Raw genomic sequence first — 27,265 nt, forward strand, 5'->3', positions numbered from 1 at the left:
CATTTTTCACACTGTACTTACCATCATTTGATGCTGCCCAGATGAGCTTGTCCTTCCTCTCAAGCTGCTTGACTTTCCTATCAGATATAATTTTTTCATATGCCCTAATTTTGGTACAGTCCAACTCTACATCTTCTAGTGGTTTCCATATCCAACAAGATTGATCTTCCACATTAATCTTTGTTTTATAATCACTTACTTTCCAACCCCACCGATTAATTAGTTCTTCTTTGAGGTTACCTCAGACAAGGTTGTTGTTTATTGGTGGGTGCCCATCCCACGAATCTTCCCATTAAAGGGCATCATCGCCCTTACCAACATCCCAAGTTAGGTATTTTCTAATGAGGTGGCAGCACTTAACCATGAAATTCCAACTTTCTGATCCTTTAAGGAGAGTCTTCATTCTAAAAATCGAAATGGGGTCTTTTGCATTCAGATACTTATTATACAAAATCTTGGCCCGTTTATGTTCTCTTTCCATATATAGGCGTCATACTAATTTAGCCCTTAACACTTTGTTTTTCCATTGAAGGCTCTTAATACCTAACCCTCCATATTCCTCGGGTTTACAAATATTGTCCCATTTAATGGGGGCCTGTTTTTTAGATTCCTCACAATCATTCCAAAGGCAATTTCTGAGTTTAGACTCAAACTTATGATGGAGATGCTTTGGAAGAGGAAGGCAAGAAAGCGGATAAGTTGGAATGGCTGATAAAACTGAGCTAATCTTAATACTCTTTCCCGCTTTCGTGAACCATTTATCTTTCCAACATCCAATCCTTGTGTCTAATTTCTTCAATATATTATTCCATACCTTGCCTGATTTCACACCCTTCTCTAGCTCAATGCCGAGATACTTGCAGGGGAAAGAACCTTTACTGTATCCCATAATATGACAGATCTGATTTTCCATCTTAGGATCCGTATTAATGAAAAATATCTCTGATTTTGATTCATTCACTTTTTGACCGAAGGCATTCATGTATTGCTCTATGATGGACTTTAATTTAATTGCCTCTTTCTTTGAGCTTTCACCCGGCAAAATCATGTCATTTGCATGTTATTGATGAGTTATATTAGGGATATTACTCGTAACAGTGATACCTTTAATTTCCTTTTTGTTATAAGCCTGTGTTAGAGCTCTCCCAAAGGCTTCAACCATAATAATATACAAAGACGGGGATAACGGATCTCCTTGCCTTATTCCCCTTGAAATCTCAAAAAATCCCTTAGGGGACCCATTTATAAGGATAGAAATCTTGGCAGTGAAGATGCATTTGAAAATAAGATTAATCCATTGGAGGGAAAACCAAAAGCTTCTAATGTTTTACAAAGGAACCGTCAGTCTACCATATTATAGGCTTTTTGGATGTCTAGCTTCATAAACATACATGTCTCTTTATTCTTTTGGGCCGAGTGAATCGTTTCCTGAATGATTAGAATGTCATCCAAGATAGATCTGCCTGGTACAAGACCTGTTTGTTCCTCAGAAATAATCTTCGAAAGGATTAATTTAAGTCTCTTAGCTAGTATTTTTTTAAATATTTTATAAATGGTATTATATAACGCAATGGGCCTAAAAACTCTAGGATTCTCAAGCACTAACTTTTTGGGAATCAAAGTGAGAAAGGAGTAATTAATTTCGGATAACAAAGATCCACCCTTCCTTGATGCTTCAATGGCCTCCCAAAGGTCTATACCAATAATGTCCCAGCATTTCTGATAAAAGAAAACTTGAAATCCGTCTGGACCTAGTGATTTCTCTGGATTCATGTTGAACACTACCGTCTTAACTTCTTCTAACGTTATTGGTTTATTTAATGCTTTATTATCCTCCAAGGTAACCAGTTTAGGGATTACTTCAAGAAAATTAACTTGAGCTACTCTACTTGACCATTCATAATTACTTAGTGTTTTATGAAAATGATCCACCAAAATTTCTGCAATTTCATTTATTTTATCTATTAAGATACCCTCATGATTTCTAATACTTGTTATATTACTTTTTGCTCTATTATAGAGAGTCGAATTATGAAAGTATTTAGTGTTCCAGTCTCCCTCTTCTAACCACCTTTTTCAGGACTTTTGTCTCCAAAAGATATCTTCTTGTTTAGCCAACAGTTCTTTTTCTGAAAAATAACTAGCATTATTCATGCCATTCTTAATAAATTCTATACTTAATTCCTTTAATCTATCTTCAATGTCCAATTTTTCTTTAAAAGTGTTATTGAAGTGTTCTTTGTTCCATCTGAGAATTTCTTCTTTGCGCATCTTCATTTTGGACACAAAAATAAGCATTCTCGAACCTTCAAAATCACCTTGTGACCACCATTCTTTGATGTTACCTAGAAAGCTAGATTCTAAAAACCACATTTTTCCGCACTTAAACGAATTTCTAACAAGTTTGTGAGGTTCAGAATGTTCAAATCTAACAGGGAAATTATCAGAACCAGCTATCGGAAGAATCGAGGATTGTATATTTAGATTATTTACTTCTAAATCTCCTTTGATAAAAAAACCTATCTAATTTTTCAGCACTATACGCAAAGTCCTTCCGTTTGTTGTTCCACATAAAATTCCCATTATTAAGTGGGATATCAATCAAATTGTGAGATTCACACAATTTTTTAACATCTTTCATAGATTGAGAGATCAGAAGAGATCCCCCTGTTTTTCCGTTCAAATTTAGAATAGTATTGAAATCTCCTCCTAGTATTATTAGACTGTTCTGATAATTTTTCATGAATTGACTGATTTCTTCCCAAACTGATTTTTATTCTATATTACTAACTAGGCCATAAATGTTAATTAGGATAAAATTGAGATTTGATTTCACACTTTTGACCAAACCACTGATCCAATTATTATTTGATTTTAATATATCTAAAGTTACTTTTCTATGGTTCCAAATGATACCTAATCCCCCGGATGTACCTACAGGATTCTTGCATAATGATACTCCAGTTACCTAACTTTTTACCTAAATTAAGTCATTCTGTCTTATTTAGTTTTGTTTCTTGTAATAAAATAATTTTGGATTCAAATAATTTTATGTTTTGTTTTAGTATTCTTTTTTTGCTAGGGGCGTTTAAACCCCTAGCATTCCACGTTGTGATCTTCATGAATCCTTGGGAAGGATCTTCCCCTTCCCTATAGTAAAAAGATAGCTTATTTTTTGCTATTCTCGAGCTTCACCATCCGCTTCTCTGAGCTCCTTGAGCGTTTTTCTTCCTCTCCTGGATTTTGTCTTGCCGTAATTAGGAGATTTAACTCCTTGATTCTTTAATATGCCCAACTGTTCCAGATTCTCTTGAGTACTTTTAACTGTCTCAATCTGAATATTCCCCTTGACCTCCTTTTCATCATTACACAACTCTTGTAGTATCTGTTCTGTTATGCACTGGTGTTCCATGATGACTCTATCCTTAGCCTCACTTGACCTTCTGGCTATCAGAGTGTCTTTGTTTGACTTGTTTTCTTCTTCAAAAGATAATATATCCCTTCTAAGATCTTCAAAAGTATAATTGTCTCCTCCCAACTATAGTACTTGTTGCATAAGTTCTTTTTGTGAAATACTACAATTGTCTTCATTTTCAGAGTCAAATACCCGGACCAGTTCCTCTAAGAGCCTTTCTATGTTTTCCTTTTCCTCCTCCCTTAACTCTTCTGTTTCAAAGTCTTCATTCTCCTCCACTTTCTTATTTAAAAAATCCTGGAATTCTTGTACTGGTATTTCTTTTGACCTACTTACTCCTGACATACTTGTATTGATTTTGTCTTCAAAGTACTCTCTCTTTGGGGAGAGAGTCTGCCAAAATTTGGTTAGCCGCTTTGGAATTTCTTTATCTGATTTTGAGTTCACCAGAGATGGTTCTTCAAACAGCTGCCTCTGTATCTTCATCAGGCTTTCGGTGTTTTTGCTCTCTTCCTTAGTTAAAACTTCTCCGAATAGGGATGATTGTTCCATGTCATCAATATTTCTAAGTGGATAAACTGAACTTTTGTTACCCGCCAAATTGGTTTCTGATGAATTCTTTTGTTCCTTATCTGGCTTTAAATCACCTTGCCTTTCCTTGATTTTATTTCCTCTCCTTTTCTGTTTATTATTGTGAACAATTATGCTCTGTAATTTGGTTCTATTGTCTGATTTGCGGGGCTTTTCCAAGCTAAGGATGAGATTTTCTTGCTTCATCAATTCTGACTTAGATAACTTGTCTTTGCTCTTGTCTAATTTTTTGCCTAATTCTAATTGAAAACTCCCTCTGTTTTCCTGCTGATTTTCATTGCTTTGAAATGATGGACTATTATCATTTTCTGCTTCAGCCTTACTTGGCTTTATTCCCTTATATTGTCTGATATATCTTTTGTATTCTTTAAGGCAGCTTCCTCAACTTCATACTCTTCTTGCATCATTCTAAGGTGCCTATTTCTGATCATGAAATGCGATTTATTGAGATCTGATGTTTTTTGCATTGTTCTGAGGGAACACTTATGCTCATCATCAAGTCTGATTATTTCTATGATCTTACCCTCGTATTTTTGAAAGTTTAGATTGTAAATCGATCTATTGTTAATGATTTTAATTGGTTTAATATTCATCTTGTTTACCCTACATTTGATTAGGAGTTTTATGTTGTTACATCTCTCAAAGGAAGCATCTAATCCGATCAGTTCTCCCATTGATCTTCCTATCCTTTTCATAATACCTATTTGATTTAACTCCGGAGGGATAGAATTTATCGAGAACCATGTTGGTATTAAAAAATTTAGATTATCCTCATTACAGTTTGGTATCCAATCAAAAAACTTAACCACGTAACCCTTATAAAAACAATCAAAATTCAAAAGAAAATCTTTTTTCACATCTTCCTCACTATAGTGTATAGAAACCAGTCTATTAGTATAATGAGAAATTCTTACCTGGTAGCCGCAAAAGTCCTCCAACCAGTCAATTAGATTATGAAGCTCTGCTTTAGGGCCATTCCAAAAAGCGAACAGCCCGACCTCTTGACATGCTTGCCAGTACTCTTCGTTGTCTTGATTGCTAATAATTAAAATCTTGTCTTCATGATCTATTGGAGTGCAACTAAGGGGAAGAGAGTTAGAAGAGTTAGGATGAGAATTGGGGCAATGGAGAGGCGACCTGTGATGTGGAGGAATGTAGGTTTTTGAGGACAACAGAGCTAAGGATTCCTAAATTTGGGTTGGCTGATTAGTGGATGATTTAATGGCAAAACTACTCTGCTGGGTGTAAATGGGATTGAGATTATGGCTAGCATATTTTGTTAAATTGTAGACAAAGATCTACTTACCTAAATTGGTCATTGAGTGAATCAAAGGACATTCTTTGCTCAGAAAGGGATGGGTAGAGGTTTTCCGATTAGGGAAAAAATCCCGAACAGCACTATCCTCCCGAACCTATAATCCTGAACCTATAAGCCACTTAAAGAGGGAAAATGGTTTGAGGTCTTAACTGCATACGGTGAGATCACTTGTTGAACTTCACCCGATGGTTCTTGCGCCTATATGTTTTTGGTTATGTGATTGTTTGATCTATTTGTTGGTGGAGGCTTAGGGCTTGATTTCGAAAACCCTCATTTTTTAGGGTACGCAGTTCTACGAAAATATTGACTAGCTGCTTTTGCACGAAATGTCTTCGCATTTTTCGCTCTTCTGCTTTTCATTTTGCTCGCCATTTTTGTCTTTTTTTTAAGGCTATTGACTATTATGGGCTCCACCATTTGTATTCATTATCTACGAGGTGACAACCTCTGAGATAATGAACACTTAGATAAAAGACATCATGAGAGATGACGATCTCTTAGATAATGTGCTAAACAGTAGAGATCCACTATTAGATCTAGATGAGTTCAAGATCACATTGTGATGTAGACATTGTTATACCTATGAGTCACAATTTGGATAAAGGAAGAATTTTATTATTATTCGGAGTTTATCTTGTGTTCTAGTAGATCTTAACTCAAGATCATGTTGTGATATAGGAATGCCAGTACCTATGAGTCACAACTTGGATAAATGAAAAATTTAATTATCCTCTAGATTTTATCCTGTATATTGTACTCTTTGCAATACTCTTATCACTAGTATAAGTGATATGTCATATCACAGGTATACTAATATGACATAGTATCATGTGTTCAATGATACCACATGCTAAGAAGATTTAGATAGATATAGAGTATCATTCTATGCTTATTCATCGTAATTGATGATGCAAGATATGTTATCTCTCAGTATGATTATCACGTTACGAGGGAGTGTTAAGGCTGTAACTTCGATTATCATGCTGATCTGATTGTACAGATCACACAAATCTGATCTAGCATTAAATATATATATCTTCCTTTATAGGCATTATCAGTATCTCTTTAGGGATAGTGGTTATTAAGGATAACCTTAACTAAAGTTAGTTAATGTATTTACAAATCATATTCTTCATTGAGTGCCGATTATGGGAGTTATATTATAGGGTCAACCTAGATAGGGTCATGTCCCTTCAAGGGACATGCCCTTTGGTTATCTTATATATATGAGATAAAAATGTGGATAATGAACAAACAAGTACAAAGAAGTATGTTCATTAGCATTATATGCCTCATTCGAATTAGTAGCAAAATATATTTTATTGCAGAATTATCATATCAGCAAGAAGGACTAATATTCATCTGCAGATCAAGACCATCTCCAGCACTATATAGGTTATACATCAGTTTGATTTACAAGCAGAATTTGCAGAAACTTTACAGTTACAAATACCTTTCCTAAAGCAGATTAAACTGTTTAAGGTATGCATTCCAACCATTTTCCTTTAATTTTTTGATAGATTGTTTCAAATTTTCAAAAGATGCAATTTTTTTTCAAGTTTTTGTAGAAGCTTTGAAGTTTTTTCTTTTCCTCTATTTTTGTTATAGGTTGCAACAATGAGTAGTCAAAGCTCAATGGGTGGCTCTCAAAATTTTAAAATTGATAAAGGGTGTCGTCTTTGGAGATACACTACAAGACTCTCAAAGAGGTGGGGGGTTCATATAGAAATGTAATTTTTGCAACATAGAATATAGAAGCTCCTACTGTTGGGTAAAACATCATTTTATGGGCCTTGGGGGTAAGAAGGAGCAGCTACCTGCACAAATAGCAGCATTCATTTAAGAACAAAAAGATGCTGATAGCTTAATTGCAAAAGGGAAACAAAGTTCCAATAAAAAAACCCACCACCACCACTCACTCAACATGTCTCTAGACATCCCTTCTTTCCTATAACTTCTAGGGAGGAGGATGAAGATGTTGATGAACCACAAGTCACCACCCGCAAGAGAGGCCCACTGGATCAAGCATTTCAAAATGAGTCAAAAGACATTGCTGATGAAAAAATTGCACATTACCTCTATGCAAATGGTTTTCCATTCAACCTAGTGAGATCACCCTATTGGAGGGAGATGGTGACAGCAATAAATAATGCACCTAAGGGTTACCAAGGTCCTAGATTTGAAAAGGTGTGCACCACCTGATTGCATAAAGAGAGGAAATGTGTAGAAGCCCAATTAAAACCAATTGGAGATTCTTGGGTCCAAACAGGTGTATCTATTGTCTCTGATGCATGGAAAGATTGTAAAACCGTCCTTTGATCAATGTTACTGTTTGTGTCCCCCAAGAAGGCAATGCTTTTGAAGGCAGTTGACTGTGAGGGAGAAGCAAAAGATACAAAGTTGATTTCCTAGATTCGCATTGATTCCATAGAGGCAGTGGGTAGAGATAATGTTGTCCAATTAATCACACATAATGCAAAAGTTTGCAAGGCAGCAGGTGCTTTGGTAGAGCCCAGATATGATCATATCGTTTGGACTCTATGCACTATACACTCTTAATTTGGTGATGCAAGCAATTGGCAACCAAGTAGACTAGGTGGAAAAATATTATGAGCGTTAGGAGATCCAAATGTTTGTGACAAATTACCATGTCACAAGCAATTTTCAGGTCTTTCTCCAAATTGGAACTATTGAAGGTAAATTTTAAATTTAAATTTTTTTAATTTCATTTATCATTATGATTGTTATCATTATGTCATGTTTTGCATAATTGAATAAAATAATTTTTGTGTTGTTCACATATTTTAAACGTGTTACTAACTTACAATTAACATGTTCTTAGGTGGCTGAAACTCATTTTGCCTCCCACACAATTTTCTTGAGATGACTTGTAAAGGTAAAGGAGGCATTGTCACAAATGGTGATTAGTAACCAATGGGGCATTTGGAAGCAATCCAATACAATAAGGGCCTAAAAAGTGAAAGCAATGATATTAGATGATGACTGGTGGGGTGTCAAGTATGTATTGGAATCCACTGAGTCAATCATGTTCATGCTTCACTTTGCTAACACCGATGAATCGTGCCTCAAGGATGTTTATGATGCTATGGAGATGATAAAAGTGGTAAGTTATAAAAAAAACTTATATTACATTCCTCTATTATTATTTACTGAGAGATATCTAAAATTTTGATTGACATAACTTACATCAAGATAACTTACATGAACATCATTTGATATCCCAAGTGATACAAAGAAGAGAGAATGATCCTAAGGACACCATTTATAAAAAGGTGGAAGCAATCGTTTTCCATCACTGGAACAAAATGACATCTCTTCACCTCCTCGCCTATGCCCTCTCTCCCAAATACTATAGTGCAAGGGCACTCGCTATTACTAGTAGACTATCACCATATAAAGATGATGAGGTTGCCAATGGATACAAGACGACACTTAGCAGGATATTTACAGATCTAGAGGCGGGGTAGCAATTAGGAGAGAATTTGGATTATTCATCTCAGGAAAAGATCTTCTCCCTCCTATTATAAATGACCAAAGTAGAATGGACGCAATTACGTGGTGGTACCTTCATGGTTAGAAACACGTGTATCTCAAACCTCTAGCCATTAAGATCCTCTCACAAGTTTTTTTATTTTATTCTTCTTTTTTGTCACTTTATTGTAAAATCTAGCACTTAACATTCTCTAATTTTAATAATATTAGGTTTCCACAATCCATTGCTAATGATGATGTTGCCTCTAGATTTGATTGTGTAAGTTTTTTTATCATCAACGTTTCGGATCACACTCTGTGATCCATCATCAGGATGAGAGAAGGATGTAAAAAGTATCTTGTATGTTTATCTTGTATTCTCTAATTTATCTTGTATTTTTTTTGTTTGTTTGTTTTCCCTCTCAATTGTTAGCTCTTTTGTCAATGAGTGTAATTGGAGTACTTATTCCTTTATCCACTTAGTTAAGCATAACCGGTTGGCTGCCAAAAAAGCTAGGACTTGGTGCTTATTCACACCAATTTGCGTCTTCTAGCACACAAGGATTCAAAATACAAAAACGAGGTAGAGAAAATGTGGGATGTAGCACCCAAGTCCACTGACTCAGATATGACCGTTCAAAATCTTACGAAAGCCACTCTTCTTATTGTGGTTGATGAGAGACATGGTACTTGGTGGATCTAGTACTAGCGGTACCAATTTGGATGATAATGAGGATATAATAGCAGCTAGAGAAAATGAAATTTCTATTGACGATGATTTTTTTGATGATTTGTTTGATGATTGATCAAAACTTTGATCAATGATTATAAATGAGCATTAAACTTTTAATCATGTTTTAAGTTTCAGAATTTCATGAACTATATTTTATTTTAGTAATTCAATGCAATAATTTTCATTATGATTAGGCTAATAGAATCCCTTTGATTGTACTACTTTACTAAAGTCTTCCATACCACAGTTCATATGTCTATTATTTGGACTTTTTCTTTATCCACTTATCCTTTTAAAGTGGTCGCTCTATACTGCAATAATGTAATTATATTTTAAAATCTCGCTATAATCCTCTTATCAAGGTTTTGGCAATGGAACCAAGATGTTAGTAAGAGCACAGACCAAAGATCTGTGCTTAAGTCATGAAATGTTGTATTAATACCTTAGTGTTAGGGATAAAAGGCGGGGTCAAAATAAGTGTGGTAGATTTGTAAATGGTTTTGGCATATTCACAACTCAGGCATAGAACATAGCACACCATAATTGAATCTAGCCAATTGTGGTATATATATACGCACAATCAAATGGTCATCTTACATTCTTCGATCATATATTCCAACATAATATTGGACCTCATATTCTTATTTTTCTTCCTAACATGTTTGGCATTATTCTCCTACACCTCATATCCAAGAAAAAGATGTGCCTCCTTGTATTGCATGCATCTATCAAATAGGACTATGATATCAAACGGGTGGAGGAGAAAACACATAAAAGCACACCTCCAAGACGTCCTATGTGTAAAACAATGTCTTGACACTTAAAAGACATTTTAAAAAATGTGATTTTCGCTCAAAGAACCGCATGCCATGAGATTTTGTTTGCTATTGAAGCTTTCACCCGCCCTAGAGCCAATAAAGGATGCTGCCCATCAACTCTACCGAATGTAATATTGTCAGGTTTTCACACCATCACCCCATTGCTAACATAAACCCCCTATTTTCACTTGTAGTGGAAGTGGTAGTCTTTGGTGGTTTTAGTTGCTAAACTCCGAATCTTAGAGATGAGTTTGAGCAACTTTGGCTCATTGGGAAGTCAAGTCAATCAAGGATATAAGTGAGAGTTGGTCCAAGTTGACCAAGGATGTCAAGTTGAAATGAAGCAATTTGAGATGAAATGAGTTAAAATCCTTGAATAAGCCTTATCCCAATTTCAATTTTATCTTAGAAAGTGAAGAAACTTGTGGGAGATAACACTAATGGAGGCATGCATATTTTTGGAATTTGGTGGGAGATAACACTAATGAGGCATGCTTATTTCAGAAATTCGACTTAGTCTGGAATTTTTCTAGGAATCCCCCAAAATATAAAATCTTTATTATAACTCCTATGAACTTGAAACCACTCTCAAACATTGCAACAATTTTTATATAAAATATAACGTAAAGTTAAATGTTATATTTTATATAAAATATTTCACGCTCCTAGCTGAAGAAATTGAAGTGAAAATCTGAACATCTCCAAAGTTTTCACCCCTTGCAAAATCTCGAGACTTCAAAATGTCCACCCAAGTCTAGGAGGGGTTCATGGCAAAATTTCAACTTCAAATTAATAGGAATGATGAAATTGTGGATAAAAGAATGAAAACCAATTGAAAACTTGAGGATAAAATATCAAATCAAAAAGGGAGAGTAGTGTTGTCAAGATTTCAAACTCAAGAATCTTAGTATTGCTACCTCTTCTTAGACCAAAATACTGATAACCCCAAATTTGTGCCCAAGTCTAGAGGCAGCCCAAGGTGAGATCTCAACTCCAAGTTGATGGGGGATGGTAAAAAATTGAAGATGAAAGATGAAATCAACTAAAAACTTGAGGATACGTGAATAAATTTAAAGCTTAAGGGGATTGAAAACAAACATTGAGGAGTTTTGATCAAATAAGGATGCAAGTCAAACTGAAAATCATGAGGATTAAGTCTTGAAGGCAATATTGAAACTTGATAGAAATGAAACATATGAATAAGGGGAACTCTTGAAATCTCCATATTTCAGCCCCTTGATAATCCTGACAACTCAAAAAAATTCCCCCAATCTAGGCGAGTTCAAAGTGGTTAAAGAATGAAATCTAATGCAAAATTGATGAAAAACATAATGGAGTGGAGAAAAGGCAATGAATCTTGGTGACACTATTGATTTTACAAATGCAAATCCATTCCAAAAGCCTGACAAAATAAGATAAGAACATCAGAACAAAAGAAGGAATCTCAACATCTCCATATTTTCACCCCTTTCAAAATCTTTGTGCAAGTCTAATGCCTTTTCAATGAAATTTCTCAACTCCAAATTGATATAAGTGATGAGAGTGAAAGCTAAAATGCAAGGTCGATGAGGTTTGAAAGGAGGAAATTGAATTATTTTGAGGGAAAAAAAAGATTCAAACCAAATGGAATCGGCCTCAATCAACTCCAAGTAAAAATCACTACCCAAAGGATTGTGATGATCAAGCATGAAATGAAGGTTAGGAAGGAAAAAGTGGATGTAACAGTAAAATAAATAAAGTATACGGGGATAAACACTATCTTGGGATTCAAAATCTCAAGAACTCCAAATTTCCGCCCCCTTCTCTTTGTAAAATCCTCAGAGTCCCAAAAAATTCACCCAAACAAAATGTCTTTTCAATGAAAATTCTTAACTCCAAAGTCATCAAGGTGATCAAAACTGATGGGTTGAGGCATAGTTAATGAAGTTTGAAGGGAGCAAATCATTTTTTTTGAGAAAAGAATAGATTGAAATTGAATTGGAAGCTTCAATCAGCTGCCAATGTGAAATCCCAACCCAAAATCAACAATTGAAATGAAGTTGAAAGCATGAAATAGAGTTTAGAAAGGCTAAAAGGGCAGTTTAAAATTCAAAGAAAAATGTCAATCTTGAGATTTGGTGAAATTCACTCAATCTCAAGAATCCTAAAATTTCACCCTCCAATTGTGATTTAATTTCAGCTCTATGTTGCTTCTTGCATGAAAACAGAGTTCATCAAAAGAAGCGCAATTCAAGTGGATTGTAAGATCAACATTTCCTTGATATTTAAATCTAGCCTTGGACCAAAGAAAATTCATGAGAAAAGTGCATTTTGTCTCATTTTGATAAAAATTCTTGATCAAGTTAGTTCAGTGAGAAAAATTTGATTTAAAGCAAATCTAGATTCAAATTCATATCATGTAAGCTTACAGTTTCCTTAATTTTATTTATACTTATCATCTTGTGAGCTTGATAAAAAAACGTTTTGTAAGGTAATTTTTGAAGAAGCTTGGAGAAAAAAAGATGGTGACAAGATCTAGCTCAAAACTTAATTACTTTAAGAAGTTCAAAATACAATCATAAGTTCAAAATCATACCAATGAGAAGAATTTTAGAGTCTGTCATCGCATAGGATTGAGATATTTTCTCATCATCAAAAGATATTGATCAAGTCTGCAAGATAAGAATGTTGATGTGGCGTCTATCCATTTCCAGCCAAATAAAATATTCAAGTTTGCATGTGTCTAAAATCAATCAATCATATTATACCAAGTGTACATGTGGAAGGCATCTAGTGCCTCTACCTTACCTATTTTCTTATTGACTCTCAAGAGCATTGTAATTTTCTTATTCACCCACTGGGAGGTGCTTTCATATAATTGGATAAACATTTAATGCTTGTAGATATTAGATAGATTAGAGCAGTGTTGGCACAATCTTGGACCTTGATCTTGAATTGATCTTGACACTTCATTGTAATTGAATGACTGTAAAATGTCAAGGCCTTCTCATTTGTAGCACATTAGAGTAGAGTAGGAGAGGAGACTTGTTGAAATTGTTGTCATAATGCTATCAAAGTAATTATTGATTCATTGTTGGTCTTCATGGTGGATTACTTGTGCTGCTTTGGAGTATTGCATGGTTTCTGCATTTCCTCACTTAAAGTAGATTTTATTTGATGTTGGTTAGAAATAGTGTTCAGTTGAAAGGAAGATATTTAGGATGCATCTTTGGTTAACTCGCTTAGACAAAACCACTAGCTTCTTACTGATTGTAATTTGTCATGCGTGATCGAATGGCATTTTTATGAGTTCTTAGCTTTGATTATTGCTTGCACATTGATATGCATCGATGGATGGTGTTAATGGAATGGTGGTAGTTTGAATATCTTACATTTACCTCAGGAGATTGCACTGGCTTGGTTCATGTTGATGGATAAACTAAGTCTAATAGTCACAAAGACATCCATAGTTTCTTACATTCTAGGAGTAGAATAATTTCCTAAATTCTTTCCCATGCAGTTTGTTTGGTGAGAAATGGTTAAAGTCAAGTGGTATCCTTTGATTGAACAGAGTAAGTCTGTTTGTGATAACCAGCATATCACATCAGTATAACTGAGTTCGTTTGTGATAACCAGCATATCACATCATTATAACTGAGTTCATTTGTGATAACCAGCATATCACATCATTATAACTGAGTTAAGTCCACAATAACAATAAAGAAGGAACCTTGAGGTTGTCACATTTGATCACACAATCCATGTACATTGTTTAGCATATGAGCATCCTTATTCAAGAAAGAGTTGGGGATTTGGTGTTTCGTTTGCAGTACTGAGTATTTGATTTTGTATGTTGTAGTGGAACAAAACTCACATTAACATGTACCACCCAAAAAATCTCACGAGGAATTCTGCCCCTAAACCCCACTAAGGGCAATGTAACCAAACTCCAACTAAACTCATTTGATACATTTGTAACTGTATAGTGCATAAGATTAGTTTCTTTTAAGAAAATTAAGTTATTTAAAGTTTTCATGTTCTGCCAAGTCAAATAAGATTATTCGACCAAGTGTGAGTTGGGTTCTGTGATCAGTTGTGCCAATTATGAAAAACAAGAAAAATGCCAAATTCGAATGTGTCATTTACAGCAAGCTTTTCGGCAGCTGATATGATAAGTTTAGTCTGAGATTAACCACTCAAGAACTGTTTTTAACAAGCATAAAGCATAAATCAACAAAAAAGGTGAATAAATGTGAGCTGTTGCTAGGTAAAGATTACAACTTAATTCATTTAATATGAATATCCCAAACTTGTAGGAGCTACAGGATGAATGTCAGAAAAAAAAAATTCTACCTTCAAACTATAGTCTATTTTAAAATAATCATGGGAAACTTGAATACTCCCAGGAGTTTAGGAAGACATACCTGCACTCGTATAAAGTGCTGCAGCTATTATGGCTCTCGTCCATAAGCTTCCCAAGCCTTTCCAATACTTCATCATCACTGTTAAGATTGCACTTTTAATGAGTTATTGGAATCTGGCCTTAATGAACAAATATGACAACCATCTGAAAGCTGAACGCAATGAAAACTAGCAAAATTTGAAAAGATGAGCATATTTTCATGTCCTCTTACAGATATTTTTCAGAAATAGATATAGCACCTGCATAGATCCGATAGTTACATGGCACCTATAGTTGACTCTCTATTGAAGAAATGCAATATGGCATGTGCAACACATTGCTATCATGAGTGAAACTGAAAAGCATAAAACTGAAATATGGAAAAATAGTATTATTTAGTGTTCTTGTAGTAATACAACATAATATGTAGTTATGTTTTGAAAGAATCAAAAAATGTTATTTAATTTTAAAGACCACTACTTTGATCGCCATATAATTCAAGATTATTCAACTATCAGTTGAATTAATAAGAGATTTTTCACGATATAAACTGACTAGTGAAACCAATATGTTTGCAAAAGATGCTCGAATACAGTGATATGAATAAATTTCAAACTACAGTCATCATATTTCAAAAGCCAGTGGTTGTCTGACACACATGAAAGACACAGATGCCAAAGGAATTTTTCCCATAAAATGGCTTATGGTTGTTGACCTAGCATCTAGAAATCTTTGCACAGAAATGTGTTGTCCTTGGTACTTGTTACAAATTATTTCTACAATAATGCGAGAGAAAGCAAAGAGACTCAAGGCAAGGGAATGGTTTAAGTTGGATGCTTTCTGTTATCCATGAGATTTTTCTGGCAGGAAAGAAAGAAACATATTACTGTTAACAACTTACTGGATTCCAAACAGAAAGATAAACCAAAATATAATGTATTACTCCTTTTTGGGCCAATAAATTGATATTTATAATCAGGAAACATACTTATGGACATGAAATAAGTGTTTGATCTGTTTGTATTGAATCAAGTATGTGCATGCTGAGCTGATTAGTCATTCTTAAACGGCTTGCATTGAGAGTTAGAAACAAAGACAATATATTCCTAGCATGCATACTAAAGTCGTGAACAAAGACCAAATGTAGGATGGCCACAGAACACAGAAGAAATGGACAAGAGATTAGTGTGTTGCCATTACAAGAGGCTTGGCAAGGGAAGCTACAATTATAATTTCACAACGATGAATAAAATGAATCTGACCTAACTATAATAGATTATCATTCTTCTCATCAAAATTTGTCTGAATATAAGCCAGACAAGTTCATGCTATACTATTAAACAGTGTACAAACAAGCATGAGATTTTATTAAGGATAAGGAGACACTCATCTCTCCGTTATTGTCTCATGTGATTATCCCCTTCATTGCAGATTGAAGGCAATTGTACAACATTTGAACATGTGTTGCATGACTCGTACCAGTATTTAATTTGTAAGCAAAAGAAAATCAAGATACAGTTTATCCACACAGAGCTTTGCCAAGAAATACTTTGTATTTACCATCACTGCTACACAAACAAACAATGTTTAATGTGCTGAGGAAGGAAATCAAGCCATGATCCAACTAGAAATTATACTGTAGTAATGAAAGTTAATGACACATAAGAAGAAAATAGCTAGTCTACCCATTATAATCATTAGATAAAACTTGGAGAAAGCCAATATGGGAAAACTTCAGCAATAAAAAAAGGATCTTTCTTATTTTCTTCAATTGATCACCATGCATGCAACAAATTCATGATGTGTCCAAAATCCCAAGAATAATGGTCTGTTCAATGATTTGAAATGTGTTTAATAGGTGGCCTCTCATTAAATGGGGCACCACATTCAAGAAGATTCTCAAGGTCCCTTGGATGGCACATTTTTCCATTTGGCATTTGTGTAGTGATGGCTACAAGGGAGTTCTGTTATGCGGATGACACAATGTACAACAAAAAGCATCTTGGACTTCAATTTTAGGCAGTGTGCCAGCGTTTTGTAAGAAAAGTTACACTTTTCAAATGAAGATCCTGGTTTGACTGGTTTCCTAGTCAAAAAGTGGGAGTCATGCTTGAAAGGTGGCATGTCGTTTTGAATAGTACTTTTGACTTGAACACCCTTTTTGGAGCCTGTAATTTTCATGAAACCGCAAGTTTTTTGAGATGGAATGAGCAATTGGCATTTCATGCTGGTGTTATATCATTTTTATGGCATCTCACTTATCATTATTACAGCAATGTCCCTCACGGGGGTCTGGAGGTAGTGCCCCCAGCAGGGTTGAGGGGCAAAGCCCCTTGAGAAGGTCAAGGGGCTACACCCCTCACAGGTTTTGAGAACAAACTAGTACCTTCAAACCACATAGACTCCATAGTGTGCATCATTTTCTTGAATTTAAGATACCAAACACGGTACTAATAAAGCCCAAAAATGCAATTTCCAAATCTCTTCATGCCAAATCTCTTATGAGTTGAACAATGCACGAGAACTCAAGCAATTCCAATTGTCATAGGAAGGGGTAGCATTCATGTAGCTTCTATATGATGATGTCATTGAAACTCTGTGACCCACTCTGATTCTAGACGTGACTTTTGCATCTCAAATTGAATTTTTCGAGCAGCAAGGAAGAAATAGGTCAGAAAAAAAAAAAAAAAAATGTTTTTTATGTTTTTTTAATGCCCCACTTTACATTGACGTCAACCAAGTCAATTGGTTCAAATTCGGCAAGTCAAGTTGTGATTTGCGACTCAGTGAGTCACATGTATGACTCTTCTGAGATCGAGTCAGTGTCATTTTGACCCAACAACCTTGACTCATCCTGCAAAAAGTCTAACAACTTTAGTTTCAGTTGATTGGAGATAATCTCCCACCTTTTAGGAAAGATCGCTAGTTTTTCAGGGGAAATGCCCATTGGCCTACAAGACACGAGCAATATCGGTGACCACAAGGCTTGAGTCATATTCCAATTCTAAGTCAAGAATAGCATTTTATGAATAAATTAATTTCTTAAGTTGGGGATTAAATAAATTAAAATTTGAGAATTGTATTCACTTTATGCTATAATAAATTATATTGTCATGGGTGTGTGTGTGTGTGTATCCACACACACTGTATATATACACATATACATACGTATATGCATCTATGTATATACACACACATATACATACATACATATATATTATGTGTGTGTGTATATACATATGTGTGTAACTGTGTATATATCTATCTATATACATATATGTACATATGTATATATACATACACACACAGATATATATATATATATATATATATATATATATATATATATATATATATATATATATATATATATATATAAAATTAATAATGCTCAAATCTATGTTGATTGCCATATATCAAAATCAATGTTGATGACTATGTTGCCAATGATGACAAAAATGTGAGAAATGTTTGTCTATCTGAATCCTATCTAAAAAGAAGGGCCTAAGTTCCACGAAAAGTGGGTTTGAGGGGCTAATTAGGTAGGTCATCCTAGGCTTGACCATAACAGGTCCTAGGACTTGAGAGTCCTTACGTAGAAGAGTCAAGGAACGCACTTACGACCTCTACTCAAATCCAAAAGATGGTATGTTCTTTCCAAAGATGAGGTAGGATAGGAAAATTAGGTACAAGACTCCCAATGAGAGGACTATGGAAGACATTCCTCATGGACTTGTGTAGAAATGGCTTCAGGCAGATCCATCATGTCTCTTCCTTCAAACCCTAATGTGTTTGTGCAACATTATTAATAATATTTAATATTATGTTGTTTTTCTAACCCTAACTGAATATATATTGTTTATGATTGCAAGGTTCATGTCTCGGGGCACATTCTACAAAGATATTTAATTGATAAGATGCACCCTAACCCTAATTTTTTTAACAATTCTGATTTTAGGGTGAGTTAGGAAGGGGACATTACCCTTTACAAAATTATAGCTAATGAAAGAAAGGTTTCCATTTCTTCATACAAATACAAAGAAACATGTATTTTGACAACGCTCATGGATTGAAGAGCAAGTATTTTAATGTTGCAGAAGTCATTGTATTCCAAGATCTCAAATCCATGTGCTAAATTTCCCTTGTGAAAACTCTGTGACAGTAACATATAGATTTCAGAAATTTGTAAAATCAGTGGTCCAATTAAGAAAAATAATGACCAAAAAGCTATATGGTTAACTGGAATTGCTATGAACACATACCTTAGATTTGATATCACAGTTTCCCGAAATAAATGAACACGTTTTGCTTCTGAATATACATGAGAGGCTCTCTGTACAAGAGTATATTTACATTAGAAAATAAAATTGAGAAATAAGTTCAACAGGCAATTCAATAAGCATCACTGAATTAACAACAGAAACGGCCAAATCCTACATCCAACAGACTATCAAAATCCCAATAAACAATAAAAAATCCAAATAACTATAATTATTTACATTAGAAAACTAAAATCCAGTAATAAAATCCAGTAATGAGTTCAACAAAATCCAGTAATGAGTTCAACAGGCAATTCAATAACAGCATTACAAAACTAATATCAGAGACTGCAGGATCTTACATTCAACAAACTATCAAAGTCACAATAAACAATGAAAGATCAAAGAAATATAATACATGTATGACAGTTCCACTTCAAACATACTGCTAACTTCATCTTACATTTTCAAGAAGAGTGAGTCAAATTAAATAAAAAAGATGAACATTTGATTAAACAAATTGGATTACAGTTCACTTTAGCTTATAGTTCAACTAAAGCGCATATTGCTCAAGACCAGAGCATCTAAGATTGTAAAACTATGCTTAATTTCCTCAAACCTTGTTCCCCATTATTTACTTGGGAAATAAGAAACTGCAGCTATAAACAGTACTAATTCAAGTGATCTAGAGAAGTGATTAATTTGCCCTTGTCCAATGCCTGATCGTGCACATCCAACTTTAACACCTCAGTGCAGAATCATGGAATTTTATTATTTCCTCACGTAATCCTTGCAACCCCCAAGTCCATATACCACAAGCTATCAACCCAGCCAGAGTGGGGTAACCTCATTATCAGATATTTATGAAGTAAAGAAAGTACAATCACCAATAAACTTTCATTCAATGATACAAAGCTATTTAGTAGATAAAAGCTAACCCCTAAGCAAACACCCAATGGCTTTATTTGAACTTATATCCATCAGAATACTTGCAAGCACTGAATCCATACATTCCAACAAAGGAACTCTTGGAAAGCAAGGTAGGATGGTGCTACTATAAGTCGCACTTGGTCATCCTAGAAGCATGGATAAGACTAGTTCTGATAAAAGGACTAATGAGATAAAGGCTTCTCCAATTCAGCCAATGTCATAATTGGATATGTAATGTCCCCTTATGTAACTTCTTATGAATAAGGGACTATTTACTTACAATTCAATGCATGAGACTTCTTTTAGTCAAATAATTTACTTTTAACAAAAATCCTTTATCAAAAACATATTTGTGATAGTAAATACCTCTTACTACAAGAATGATATCTTATGATCTGCTATATGTATATATCGATTCACTCTAACTTGATTATCCTCAAGGAATACAATTGATATCTCATTCGATATATGATGTCCAATGCCATAATATTCCTATAGATTTGATGAGATGGAGTATACTTGCTGTTTTTTATATGACAATAGGAATTATGAAATAATGATCTCAATTATACTCCGATCCACAACTATGGAGTTAACTTTACTATTCCTAGAATGATTGTGTAAATTGTGCTGTAAGTCTCCTTTTGATTGTTAATAGCTGTTCACGATATGGCAATATCAAATATGTCATAAGCCTTCTCCTAATCACTTATAGTGATGATGATGAATGTGGTGTTCCTGATTACGATTTTGAAGCAATGGTGACGGTGTTGTTCCCCATCACTAGCTTTAAGTGTATTAAACCTATTTTGCCAATAACGCTGCTACTCAAAATGAGTGATCCAAATATGAATAAGTAGAAGAAAATAACAATTCGAAAATGACCACTCGGAATGGTATTCATCCTCTTTAAATATCTTATGGTATCAAATGGTTACATCCTTTTCTTGGGAAGAGACACATTCTCTCCTTAATCGCATCTCTTCATTATTTACACAAATCAGGCTAGTGTTCTTAATCTGAAATATCCCAAACCGGATATCTACTCGATTTTTCTCAAAATATGTCCAGAACTAAAGATACGCAGTAGTATTACAAAACACAATAGAAACCAGCAGAAACTACAACAAATATTAAGTCGTTCTTTCTCAAAATGATACTCAGAACTCAAGCATATAAAAATGCATTACAGACCCACAATATAAAACCAGAAAAACTCTTATAAAACTCCTTAAACAACATTATTGCATTATACAACAACAATACAATAACCAGTACTCGAAATCCAATCTTAAATACAGAATTTACAGCCAGATTGGAACACTCAAAGAAGAACCTGTAAGCACATACGAGACTCCTGAAATGACATCTCCACGGACAATGGATTTGCGTCCACTATCTACCAGCACGAGGGGCTACGTCCTCACACTAACTGAAAGCTTAAGCTTTCTGATTACTCTCCCAAGAGAGAAACTAAAATCTGAATAATAAATCAAGCATATCTAGGAATGAGCCTCTTTCCCTTTTTTTATACACAATCTGAGACACTTCGACTCCCTTTTGGCTTTCATCTTATTCCCCTATTACTCTTAAACTTCCCTCTAGCTTTTCGTCTTATTCCCCTGTTACTCTTAAACTTCCCTCTAGCTTTTCGTCTTATTCCTCCTTGACCTTTAGCCCCCCCTTATAATATTAAATTGCTCCATTTTATTCCAGCTCTCATATATACATTTTAATATTATAAGGGTATACCTGAAAATCCTCTAATGTACAAATCTTGTAATAACCCCAACTGGCTATATCCTTAACAATCATCAATTTTCCTTTGCTAATCAATAGTCTAACATTTCATCAAACATTTGGCAATCTTTACTACTATTGTTACAAATTTGATAATCCGATTTGCAAAATTACACTAGAGAATGCAATTGGGCACTTACAATTTCAAATCAATTTAATACTAAGAAATTTCTATAAATGCCAACATTAATTCATAATTTTTCCCTACGAACTGTGCAATTATATAATTATATGAGACAAACGATTTGCTCCAGCTTTAAATCATTACCAACAATGTTTCAAACAAATAGTAACAACAATAATATTTAAAATGCCAAAAACTTGGAAATATAGATTGGCTTTGACTTTTAATTTGCAGTCCAATGTGAATCTACAGCAACCCCAATAATATATATCGCAAGCCATATAAATTGAACCCAGCTCTTGAAAATTGTAACACGGCCCCTCAGAATTAGGTGAACATGACCCTGCAATTGATAAACTGCTGCCTTATAGTGAAACGGTAGCCCTATAACATTCAGATTGAACTCTCAACCAGGACGTAGAAGCATAAAATTAATAATTCAGCCTTCAATTTGCTCTCTAGAATCCAGTCTTCAACACTTGTTTGATCAACTTCTCAATAACAATAGATACAATAGAGAAGCAATCACTATTTGCTTTACCTCAACAGCAAATTGCAAGATAAACTCAGAATCTAACCCTTATACTTCAACAAGGGCACAAAACCACAAACTCAGAAATGTCACAAAGACAACAAGAGCAAAATAAGATAATCAAATAATTGGATGTTTTTCTCATCAAATGTCCTCATATTCATAATCTCCAAATGGCACCAGTTTCCCAAAAGAACTCAACTTAAGAAGCTTACACTACACAACATTAGAATATATTAAAGTGCCATTAATATAATTTATTAATTGCTTTTGGCTCCAAAAAATGACCTTTTCCACCATAACTTAAAATTCTGACATGCAAGGTCATTGTTTCTTGTTCCCGCGACTTAAAACTTTTCGTCCCGGTTCCCAACGAGCAATGATACTAAGGTGACCAACAAACAACACCAATAAAAATAGCAACCTCGGTGTATTTAGATGAATAATAATAATAATTCACCCGTCTTGTGAAAACAACTAAAGAAGCATCAAATTCAAAATCTGACAACACCATAGTGATCCTGATGATGAAAGATGATGAATGAACCTGACGGGGTGACTTACTATAAATAGACACTCCCTCCAAGATTCTTGGAGCCCAAATCGGAAGCCCAAAATTAAAACCGAGAGCATCACCCAACTCCTCTAACTCAACTGAGCTCCTCGGAATGAACAATTTGACTTACTATAAATAGTAAGTCCCTCAAATGGAGCCAAACACACCATAGGTTGTTGGAAAGCCTATAATTACATAACTGAGACCCACAAATCCTATTGCCAGCTCACGAGGGTCGCGATGGCTAATTGACCTAGCCAACTACAAGAAGCTGCTAAAAAAGGGGACATTACAATCCTCCCTCCCTAAGATTGCTTGTCCCCAACAATCCTAGAGCAAAATGGACATCACAATCCACCTGGATCCCAAAGGTAGAACTGCATACTATCCCTGTTGTGTACAAGCAACTCCTGTAGCACCAACACCCAAATAACGGACATCAACATCAAAATTATGTGAAAACTGACTCAAGGCAATTATGTAGGCAACAACTCATCGGAACTCAACCTAACTGAAATATCAACCCTGTCCACACCTGAGTCCCCATCAAACTGATACTCGCACCCAACTGCACTGTGGCAATGGTAACAACCATACGTACCTAAAACACTACCACCAACTCTGACCTCTGCCAAACTATCCTAGGTGTGTAGATACTACAAGGGGTCTAATTTGCAGCTATCAATCCCATCTGCAAAAGATGGTGCTAACAACCCATCCCATAACGGATGGTATGAAACTGGAGCCAACCCACACCGACGTGAAACGAAATCCTCTACCTGTGGGTTAAAATAAAAGTGATGAGCACTCCTCACAGTCTCCCAATCTTTGTCAAGGCCTTATCAGTATTAGTCTGCGAATCAAAAGATGGCTCCAATCTTTGACTCTAAACTACTGGTCGGCAGGATCCAGGGCAATCCTCTTAGCAAACCCAACCTCGAAATCCTTGTGGGGAAGCATAGTAGACAGAGTCTCTATAATCTTTCCCACCAACCTTCGAATGCCACAAGAGCCTCAGATGAGAGTACCCTCAAACACTGTACGAATCCTCCCGCACATTTGAACTCTCCAAATGATACTCCATGAAAGACTCTGTGCAGTAGAAATTATATGTGGAAGCATCAACCAGCTCCCCTGCGACCCACAGTCGATCCCTCTAAAAATGTGTCACTGCCAATTGACCAATGCTATCAGTTGTATGCGATGAAGAAATAGATTCACTTCTAGCAGAAGGAAGCAAATCAACATGAGAGCTCAACTCCACTAATACTCTTACTTAATCCGTACCTATTGCACCCATATCTGAAATGGATGTGTCTACCACATCATCACGCCCATCATCCCCAACCATAGAAGAAAAATCACTACCAACAACAATATGCAAATGAACTCGATCTAAGGTTGGTGTGGTCCAAACATGCTCCAACTCTACGTTCGCCTCGTTCAATTGTGACTATGACTCCTGAAGAACCAAATGAGTACACTGAAGAGAGTCCATAGTTACCTCAAGCCCTTGGGTGAGCTCAACCACCTCCTCTTCTTTCTCTAACAATTTCTCATAACAGGTGCTACACCACTCCAAAGGTAATCCCTGTCAGCAACTAGCTGTGAATAGTTATGCTTCAAGATCCTAACAGCCTCTTGTAGTGCATGAACCTCTCCTAGAGAAAGAGTACTATCATCATGCTCATTTAGACATAGAAGCACCCCAACCAGATGTAGCTAGCATCTAACAGACAGCATCATGATGCCCAAGAGCTGAAGAAATGTCACTATCACTCACCTTCAACTGACTGGTCACATGATGTCTTTGTAATCCCTGGCTCCTATGCAATCTCTTTGTCTCACTAACTGCACTGTGATAGGAAACTGAATCAGAATTGCCCACCACAATATCACTCATTGCATGTGTGTTATCGACCTTGCACAACTCTACATCCGACATAAAACTACTATGTACCTGAATCAACTCCTCATCTAAAGAAATGGAAGCCCTCACAATATCAATATCCCCACATGTCTCAGCTTCCACCTCAAAGGTTAGATCCTGTAAACACTGATCCGAGACCCATCCAAAACCATCTCGGAGTCATCAGCTGATACCTGGCAAGGGATATCGTACCCGGTGCAACTCATAGCATCATCAAATGTATCATCAGATGTGTCCATACTATCTGTATCCACATCTCCTAATAAAGCCTCAACCGGTGACACCTAATACTGCACACATGACTCAACGTCAAGTTGTGAATCAATAACACTAAAGCATCAACCCACATCTACTAACTCCGCTGTAACATACAAATCACCAACATCATGGGTGACTACATACATGCATCGGTCCCACCTAAGGAAGCAACTGCCTCTTGCACCAGAGCAACACTATGACAGCTCACATACAAATCTCCAATAATAATCCTGTCCTCGAGAGAGTGTGAAGTATCAATAGTAACAATTGCATCAATTGTCTCTACACTAACTGCAGCAACAACAACATCTATTGATCTCTATGAAATGAGTCCATCATCAACACTGCGGATGGGGCTAGTAGGTGTCGTACTAAATATAGGTACATCAGCATCATGGACACTTGTTGGAAAAAACTCAAGCTTCCTTCCCTGCAACCTTGGTGTCGGCCTTCTAAAGGCGAAAACCATATACTTGCTGCCCTCTCAACTGTCGTGGGATCCGACAAGCCCTCTGACAACCTCTGTTGATGAAGCTTCAGTTTCTCCAAACTCTCTTGCAAGGCATTCACTTTTATGCTAACTTCCTCATTACTCCACTGACTTCTAGAAATGTTAGTCGTATGTCTATCCATAGCTAGAGAAAATAAAGTGTTGGTCACTTTAGTAATCAGATCTGAAAATCTTCACAGTTAGCACCGAACAAAATAAAAACTGAACCCAATTGCTACAGATTGGTAGGAAACCATTCTAATACCACTGTAAAAACCCCAACTGGCTATATCCTTAACAATCATCAATTTTCCTTTGCTAATAAATAGTCTAACATTTCGTCAAACATTTGGCAATCTTTACTATTATTGTTGCAGATTCGATAATCTGATTTTCAAAATTACACTAGAGAATGCAATTGGGCACTTACAATTTCAGATCAATTTAATACTAAGAAGTTTGCATGAATGCCAACATTAATTCATAATTCTACCCTATGAACTGTGCAATTATATAATTATAAGAGACAACCGATTTGCTCTAGCTTGAATTCATTACCAACAATGTTTCAAACAAATAGTAGCAACAATAATATTTAAAATGCCAAGAAAATGGAAATATAGATTGGCTTTGACTTTTAATTTGCAGTCCAATGTGAATCTACAGCAGCCCCAATAATATATATCGCAAGCCATATAAATTGAACGCAGCTCTTGAAAATTGTAACACGACCCCTCAGAAATGTCACACAAACCCTCCTTAGGTGAACATGACCCTGCAATTGATAAACTGCTGCCTTATAGTGAAACGGCAGCCCTATAACATTCAAACTGAACTCCCAACCAGGACGTAAAAGCATAAAATTAATAATTCAGCCTTCAATTTGCTCTCCAAAATCCAGTCTTCAACACTTGTTCAATCAACTTCTCAGTAACAGTAGATACAGTAGATAAAATTAATAATTCAGCCTTCAATTTGCTCTCCAGAATCCAGTCTTTTAGTAATTCATTCATGGAGTGATTCATTCATTCGGAGGAGTGAGTATGAAGAGTAGTTGAAGGGCGAGTTTTCCTAAATCTGTGGATAGAGCGCCGAACGTGAGGCTGTTTACAGCAGGATTGTGGTGGAGTTGCGATTTTTTGTGAGCAAAGCTAGGGCTGCAGCTTGAGAACCAAAGAATAACTTGGTGGACCTGAGGGTACAAGTGTGGATTCTTCTTGGGTGTTCTTATGCAATTATGGCTCTGGACTAGCTAGGATTTGGATTGGATCTTGATGGATTTTGCAAAACTGTTATTGTAATTGTTGTTGTATTTGGCCGTAACCTGGAAGGCCTTATAACCGAGCATATTGCATGTAAATAGTTATTTTATAAATAAAGAGTTGTGATTTGGTATCAGATCTTGAATTGCATTTGTCTTGCTTTGTTGTTGTGTTTGCGTTGTGTGGTTATTCGCAAGGGGCTAGGACATCTCCTTTGGGGATTTTCCTGCCATGCACTGCATCAGGGGGTATCAGAGTCAGGTTGTTCCTCAGTGTGTAGACAGATAGCCAAAGTTGTGGCAGTTTGCACCAGGATTTGGGTTGAGAAAAGCAGATCTGAGAAGATCTTGATCTGGTGGTGGATTTTTTTTTCTTT

General features: G+C 35.6%; 1 protein-coding gene across 1 annotated transcript in view; it reads right to left on the bottom strand.

Moving 5' to 3' along the window:
• GALK (Mevalonate/galactokinase family protein) overlaps nucleotides 1–27,265 on the bottom strand; it is a 135,022-nt gene that overhangs the window by 18,090 nt on the left and 89,667 nt on the right. Inside the window, exons 10-11 of the mRNA XM_089788565.1 lie at nucleotides 19,011–19,081; nucleotides 14,771–14,848 (exon numbers count right to left, since the gene is read on the bottom strand). Coding sequence (XP_089644691.1) covers nucleotides 14,771–14,848; nucleotides 19,011–19,081 — 149 coding nt within the window. The remainder of the gene's footprint in view (nucleotides 1–14,770; nucleotides 14,849–19,010; nucleotides 19,082–27,265) is intronic.

Source organism: Cupressus sempervirens, chromosome 6 (genome assembly GCF_028749045.1).
Source record: "Cupressus sempervirens isolate cs-2001-9-10 chromosome 6, ASM2874904v1, whole genome shotgun sequence".
NCBI lineage: Eukaryota > Viridiplantae > Streptophyta > Pinopsida > Cupressales > Cupressaceae > Cupressus > Cupressus sempervirens.